An 8,240-nucleotide genomic window follows, 5' to 3' on the forward strand; every position below is an offset into this window, starting at 1 on the left:
TGACGAGAGCAACCATGTCAGGGCTCCGTTGTGCTAGGCACGGTATAAATATATAGTAAAATGACAGTCCCTGTCCCAAAGAGTTTACAAGATTGAACAGGTGGGTGACACAAGCGAGTCAGGGTTGGTGGAAATAGGATAATAAAGATAATAGGAGGCATGTAATTCTTAGCCAGTCAGTAGTCACAAATTGCCATCTGCCTACCTCATCTAATCCCATCTCTTACAAGTGGGTGGCAGAAGAATTTCACATGCTTTTGAGTTTTAAGCATAATGATTTTTTTTCTGTGATTACATGGCCAAGCCATTGAGAACTTCATGTACTGATGAAAGGCTCTTGCCAAGCTAGTGTAAATGATGACTTATTTATCTAAAATGGGAGTGGAAAGTCACCTACAGGCAGGCAGGGAGACAATAAATTCAGTATTGTCAGTCCCAGGTATTCAAAAACCCTGGAGTGCAAGATGAGATAGACTGGAGTGGAGTGAGATTGATTTAAAAATCATGAGCTATTAAAGATATCATACAATTTCTTTGCCGTATGGATTCTGAGCCTTAGGGGCCACTCATGTCACATTTTCTGTCTTTTCAACATAGTCATAAGTGCAGGAGACTAACCTTTCATTTAAAAAAAAGTGAGATTCTCACAAAATCACTTGACAGCTAGAGTGGAGACTTTCAGAAAATCATTCATTATTGCAAGGTGCATGATAAAATCCTGAGAGTTAGCAGCACTGTAAATTAGTATCTTTTAAAAAGCTCTGTGGCAAGTTATTAAGCAATGAACTTTGGGCTTTGCAGGGCCAACAGTGCATGATCACATTTAGCTTGGCATGATTTCGCAACACAATGGTGAGGCCTTCATGCAACCTGAGATAGCAGGTGACAATAGCATGTGAATATTCATGCCTCGGCTTATGGAGATCCTTGATTCAATTTCACTGGATGGTGTAAATTAAACAGAATTAAATGGAAGATGGTCAAGTACAGTTTCTCATAATTACATGTTAACTTCAATAGAGCTAGACCAGTTTACAGAACAGCTGAGGACCTGGGCCACTGTGCTCTAGTCTACTATGGTTGTGGGGGGACAAATATTTAATAATGCTGAAAAAATATTTTATTTAATAAAAACTATTTTTTATTCTAACCAGAAGTACAAAGGAGACTTGAGTCCGAGAGGAATTGGTCCTGCCAGCCCTACTCACAGGATTCCTGGTAGCTACGCTGGTGATAAATGGGGAAGTGAAATGTTAGCCGGCAACTCTCCTCACAATGCCAAAGAACGTAGGTGCATAGTATCAGGGTTCTTACCGTTCACCACAACTCAGACATGTGATATTGTTTCACAATACACAGTCCACAGAACTTGGCACTGCAGTTCTGGAACTTAGATTTAAACTGAGAAGCTTCCACCAGTGTGTTCTTTCCTTTGTTTGTGCTGGGTGCTAGTGGATTTCTTCTTAGAATCATAGAATATCCAGGGTTGGAAGGGACCTCAGGAGGTCATCTAGTCCAACCCCCAAATCCCCAACTAAATCATCCCAACCAGAGCTTTGTCAAGCCAGACCTTAAAAACCTCTAAGGAAGGAGATTCCACCACCTCCCTAGGTAACCCATTCCAGTGCTTCACCACCCTCCTTCTTTATTTCCTTTTCTAAAACTGTTCATCTGTCTTAGTTTCCCTAGTCACTGTGTATATGGGCCTAAATCTATGCACCTAAATCCATATTTAAGTACCTAAAATGACATAGGCAGCAGAAAAGGGGAAAGATCTTCACCCCTACTCAGGCCTCTTTATGCCATATAAAAGGGCCAGTGCAGCACACAGGGGCTGTAAGAACTCTGGTTCTGGCCAGGGGAGGATTCCCCCAGTGCAGTCACTATGGAAGACAGCCAGGAAGCTGCTTTCCAAGACTCCCTGTACAAATCCTGGTCTAGAGGGCCTGCCAGGGCTGTGGCTATAAGCAGGGCCGGTGCAACCACTAGGCGAACTAGGCAGCCACGTAGGGCGCCTAGTGGTTGAGGGCGCTGAAAAGCCCACTCGGGCGAGGAGGTGGAGTGGAGGTGAGCTGGGGCGGGCTCCCCGGGCGGGGTTAGCTGCAGAGGGGAGGTAGCTGCTGGGGGGAGCTCCCCAAGTGGAGGGGGGCGGCGGGCTCCCCAGGTGGGGGGGGTGGCGGGCGGGGTTAGCTGCTGCGGCGGGCGGGGTTAGCTGCTGCGGGGGGAGGAGGGGAGGCTCCTCTGGTGGGGGGGGGGCGGGATTAGCTGGATGGGGGCGTGGCGCAGGGTGGAAGTTTCGCCTAGGGCGTGAAACTTCCTTGCACCGGCCCTGGCCATAAGAGGCACAATGAGGCAGGGTCGCAACACTGTTGAGATTCTGTTCTCTGTATGTATAAATATCTTCTTTCTGTGTGTTCCATTCTATGCATCCGATGAAGTGGGCTGTAGCCCACGAAAGCTTATGCTCAAATAAATTTGTTAGTCTCTAAGGTGCCAAAAGTACTCCTGTTCTTATCACTTTAAAAGTGTGCTGGACTTCTGGCTCCAAAAGGAATCACCCAGCTCTTTGGAATTTTCCACCAAGCACTTTTCAGTAATAGTTTCCCAACCAGCTCTGACTTTAGTAAAGTAAAGCTCCAGCCAGCTAAAAGTAAGGTGGTCTACGGGTATGTGTTCATTTTTTTCACACCTTACAAATGATGGTTTGGTTTATACTGCCCCTTAGAATACACACTTATGAAATAAAATTTAATTGTTCCCCATAAAGTTTGCCATTGTGCACCATGAAAGAGAAGAGTTTCTTCATCAGCTGGAAATTATACAGCTTTAATAATGACAATCATCTTGTGAACTAGAAATCCCATCACAACAATTCATTTCAATGAGAACTGAATACACAACCATTCAGTTATTACCACCATGTACAAAAAGAGACAGATCCCTCAGGTATTAGTTAGAGACAGGTAAGACACAGGAGGAGGGATTTACCCTATGTCCATATGTCATTACTGTCCTGTCTTGATATGGTAGCTAGTAACTACATAACACAATGCCATCTCTGCTGTCTGTCTCCTTGCTCTCAGGATCACCAACAACTATTCCAAGATTCTCCAATTAGCCCTCCAGGAGTTGCTTTAGAACTTAGGCTAAGATTTTGCATTGCAGGATTCATGGACACGATACCTGCACCCAACCACTCACTTGTCTTAAGAGCAAGTCACCCTATGACTGGTTCTCAACTAGCTTTTTGAAAACTAAAATCAGCCTAAAACTCTGCTACAAGGACTTGTGTCTGGCTGTTATTTTGCATTCCCTCCCTCCGAAGAGGTATTGTGGAAATACAGCATTTAAAGGCATGAAAGGAGGTTTTCAGACCTCAAAAGCTGAAAAAGGAATTTGAAAAGACAGGCGCTAGCTTTGGGGCCTGTGGGACATGAGAGAACCCTACAGTTGGTTCAGCGTGTTACTACTAAAGTGATGGCACATTAAAAATGTTTCCTTTACACTTTGTTCCTGAAGCAGGTTTCCTGGTCAAAATGTCATGTCATGTCTCACCCATCCCGCAAAGCACTTCTTTAAAGTTAACCACATTATTAAGCTTTCCTGATTTCCTATCCTGAGCATGTTTTTTCAGAGAGTTAATAGAGCTGCAGAGTCAAATTCTGCCTATACTTACACCTTATGCAACCCCACTAATTTTCACTGGTTGTGACTTAAGACAGAATTTCACCCCGGTCTCTAATTTGTAACCTGAAAGTGTGCTCCGTTTTCCAGAACTTATCCATCATATGGATGAGGTGAATGATGAGCTGCTGAAGAAGATCACAACTAGTAAAGTTCAGCCCCCCCACAGAAACTTTAAGGTGGAGAAGCCTCAGCAAGTTGCCGTGCCCCTGACGTTTGAGTCAAGCGCTGAAGAGGTCAAAGCGTGGCTGGAAGCAAATTCCTTCAGCAAAGGGTAAATCTGCATAGCTGCTATGTGAGATGCTGAACTTTCATTGAAAGGGGGGAGAAGGAGGCTTTTGACATTTTTATTGGATTACAGGATGCTTATGTTTGTTTAATTTATAAAGCCTGTGAGCAAGTGACACTTCTACCCTGCTCTTAACACAGTACGCACAGCCAGTACAGAGTCCGAACTACTCCCAGCGGGTTTATTTTACTGACAAAGAGACAATCAATGTAACACAAATACCAGCCGGTGTCTTTCTAGATGTGGCTACTCCTAAAGTTCCTCCCCGAGGACTGTTCAATCTCTACACCACCTCTTCAGGGGAGCACTCCCACCTCCCTTATATCCAAGGTGGAGCAAGCAAGCCATCTGTGGTCAGCAGAACCCAGTTAGCATCTCCCAGTAGGATCAACCCTAGATGACAGGGTTAGTTCACAGGAAAACACCTTACTGCTGAGAATCCCAAAGGATTTTGCAAAAGTAGTTATTTTACAGATGGGAACACTGGGGCACCGAAAAGCTATGGGCCAGATTTTTAAAGGTTATTTAGATGCATAGAGACAGAGAGGCACCTGGTGAGATATTGAAAAAGTTCAGGTGCCTAACTCTATTTAATATCAATAGGAGTTAATAGCTTAGGCAGTTCTTGAAAATCTCACTAGATCATATCTATATCTTTAGGCACCTAAGTACCTTTAAAAATCTGGCCCCAAGTGACTTGCTCAAGACTGCAGAGAGTCAATATAAGAACTAGGGTTAGAACTGGATCACATATCTGGGCTGTAATTCCTAAACACCTCTTACCTAGAGATTATAATTAAGTATATAATAACTAAATATGGGCTGCTAACTTTTCATAATGATATTAAATATATATGGAGACAGAGCCTAATCTCGTGTTGACTACTCATTGAGTGGACACTGCCGTAATAGGGTAAACCTTCATAGACTTCTCACTCCATTTTTCTCCTTCTTCTGACCCATTTGTATCACATGCCTTTCATTACTTGTGTTTTTCTAGGACCGTGGAGCATCTTGGCATACTTACGGGGGCCCAGCTTTTCTCTCTGAATAAGGAGGAATTGAAGAAAGTGTGTCACGAAGGAGCCAGGGTATACAGTAAAATTACAGTGCAAAAATCTCTCCTGGAGGTAAGAAGTTTTCCCACAAAATCCTCTTAGTATGGAACCCAGTAGCACAAAATACTAGCAAGCTGAATTAAACAGGCATTTTAATAAACACAGTTATATTAACCAAGGTAAGAGGCCTGCTGAACACTCATTTTAGCATAAAAACAATAGAAATCTTGTGAAAACTACAACTTAGAAACACTGGGCCAGATCCTCAGCTGGTGCAAATCAACCTAGTTTAATGGAAAGATCTGGCCTATTGACTTATATCCTATTTCCTTGAAAGCAGCTCCACTTTGACAGCATTCTATATCGCTTATTTAGGTTAAGCTGTAAGCTGTTTTTTGAGGTTCAAACTCTTTATGTTTTGTTGCCATTCCAGAAATGCGGAGGGGATTCAGAGCTTCAAGAAATTATGAGACGTCGCCAAGAGAGGAGTGATTCTGCTCTTTAAAGTTCTTTCTGCTTTTTTCAACTATTAGTCATAGTAGTGCAGAAAAAGGGAATAACAAGCACCGATCCCCGATCAAAATGAAAGAGACTACAGAGACCATCACCTACCAGTATAATTGCCAGGAAACTGACAATTCCTGGAACACTGTTGATAAGGAGGATACTCATTCACCAATATGCTATCATGCTGGGAGAGAAGTTTTAGTATTGCATGAAATATTATTTTTATATCTATATATTTTATACAGAAATTTTATGTGTATGCAGTCCAGAGCATGAGCAGGATCTGAATTCATGGGATTCTAAATGTAGGAGGCAAGGCTGGATTCAAGTTAAAAAAACCAAAAACAAAACACACACACACACACACACACAGAACCTCATAATATACTGCTATATGGCTCTCCATTGATTTGATAAAGCTCTAAAAAGAAGGCTAGAAATAATTCTCCCAACAAAGGACTGCTTGAATGCTTAGAGTTTCTGTACCATAAAGACTAGAGCTTTTTTCCCCCTTGTTTCCTTCTTGTCTGTGGCAGAAACACTAAGCAACAGTATCCTGCGTTTCCCTGTTCATGAAGGCCCAGCAGCAGTTAAGTTTCCTCCCTCTCTTCTACCCCTGCACTCCTCTCAAGCCTTAAAGATTTTAAAACAAGGGCTGGGCCTGTCTGTACCTGAAAATGAAATTACAACAGTGTGTAACAGATTTTAGGGTTGGATCACCCTGTTTAAATATATATACAATGCTACTGCTTTCTTTGAGGGGCAGGGAGTGTTTTAATTAAACACTAAAGAGCAGTGAGTAATACCCTGAAATTATTTGAATTTGCCAGTTGGAAAGCAGTGTCCAACTACATTCACCCACACAATGGCTACCAGTGGATGGGGCCTAATGCGACTATGCAGCAGTTTGACTTGGCATTGATCCCGACTGGCAAACCACAGTATTGTCAAACCCAAGACTTCAACAATCAGAAGATAAACCCATAAAACTTACTCCCAATCTGAAACACACAAACACACACACAACCATTCCCTATGCATGCAGCCCTGCGCCCTTCTTTAATAATATAACAATCTGACACAAGTAGTGAACATCTAGGAAATTAAATGGAAGTTGGGATGGCAATTTCATACACAATTAAAAAAATCTTTGGAAAAAAAAGTCTGAAAAATTACTTAATGTAGCAAATACATTTATTAGTACTTTACTTCCTGTTTTTCCTAATGCTGTTAAATATCTAGATTGCACTGACAGGTTTCGAGATTATATATATATAAATGACGAAGACAAGGTCCCTGCCCAAAGTAACATAATCAAGTAATTGTGAAGTGATAATTTCATAACACATTTTTAAAATCAGAACAAGTATAAAATATATTTCCTGGATTTTAGCATGCACAGTGAAATTGGCACGTTTCCAGTCAACAGAACACATACACCTTTTCTTGACTTTTTCACCAGCCTTACAGAGTGGGAAGGACAAATAAATTTACAGGTACTGCTCATTGTCTGAGATGGTAGTAATAAAACTGGAGTAACTTCGATCTGTTCTCTCCTTTATCCACGTTAACTTTGGTTAATGTTAATGGAAATTCTCGCCCTGATTTTGCAAAGACTTACACTAGTGTTTACTTTACACTGAGTTTACACACATTGACTTCAGTGAGAATACACATGCAAAAGCCTTTGCAGGAAGGGGGCCCATGCTTGTATATTTAATCAAATACAGAATGATTCTTCATACTAAACTGTATGTACCTGTAAATGGAAGAGTAGGTGCGGGAGTTGGTTTCTATATTAAAGAATACCGATGCATTATTTGTTTTTTTGTAAAATGTTTCTAAATGGATGATTTTTTTTTTTAAATAAAGCCTTAGACAAGGCCATCATTAGCACCAGTGGGGCTAAAATGATGACAGAGCAACAGTTAGAGAAAATCATCAGTGCAGAGAAGGCACTAAATTGTGAGGATAATATTCTTTCCCACATCAGCAGTTACTTACCAAGGTAGCTGGAATTTGAAAAGGGCACTGGTTTGGCTCAGGGAGGAATGAAGGAGATCATTCTTCTGGAGAACCATCAGTTTTTGACTGGGGTAGAGGGAAAGCAAGCATTAATACTGGAAAATGGTAACAGCGGTATAAGGATGGCGGGTTAAATGAATTCTAAAAAAACAAAAATAAACCAAAAGGTGAGCTAAGAAGCATAACACACCATTTTTGTCTTTATGTATAAAGGAAACAAAATCACCCACAATTACAACTATTTGGATTTATATTAGCAGTCTATTCAACAGTTCTGTAAAGAATTGTTGCCAAAGCTGACAGCATCTATTAAAATGCTAAATCACATCATAGGTTTAGTATCCATATGAATGAGCTATGCATCTGATATATTTGTACTATCTGCAGATAAAAATATAATGTACATGAATGTAATTGAACTAAGGATAAAATGATATAACCATGCACTGTTTAAGATTAATTAAAATAGTTAAATTATAAGTATAATGCTTTCTTGCTCTTAATTGGATATGAGCAAAAACAAGAGAATTTTGGAGCAGATGGTGTTTTTTCAAATGTTTTGTTGCAGCAAGCCTGTTGATGTACAGCAACAGTAGAGCTGTGGGTAGCCTGTTTCTTCTTGTTTGTCAGCAAGTAATGTTCAAAAGTGAGACCATTTCAGCATAATGATAATTCAA

The 8,240-nt window shown here is 41.0% G+C and overlaps 1 protein-coding gene across 1 annotated transcript in view; it reads left to right on the plus strand.

The window, feature by feature from the left end:
- The window catches only part of EPS8L2 (EPS8 like 2), a gene marked incomplete in the record, with an annotated part of 120,528 nt that extends 112,492 nt beyond the window's left edge, over positions 1-8,036 (plus strand). The window contains 4 exon segments of the mRNA XM_034770404.1: positions 1,155-1,287; positions 3,775-3,958; positions 4,974-5,103; positions 5,465-8,036. Of these exon segments, the coding sequence (XP_034626295.1) occupies positions 1,155-1,287; positions 3,775-3,958; positions 4,974-5,103; positions 5,465-5,536 (519 nt within the window).
- Positions 8,037-8,240: the final 204 nt, after the last annotated feature.

This window comes from Trachemys scripta, chromosome 4 (genome assembly GCF_013100865.1).
Source record: "Trachemys scripta elegans isolate TJP31775 chromosome 4, CAS_Tse_1.0, whole genome shotgun sequence".
Taxonomy (NCBI): domain Eukaryota; kingdom Metazoa; phylum Chordata; order Testudines; family Emydidae; genus Trachemys; species Trachemys scripta.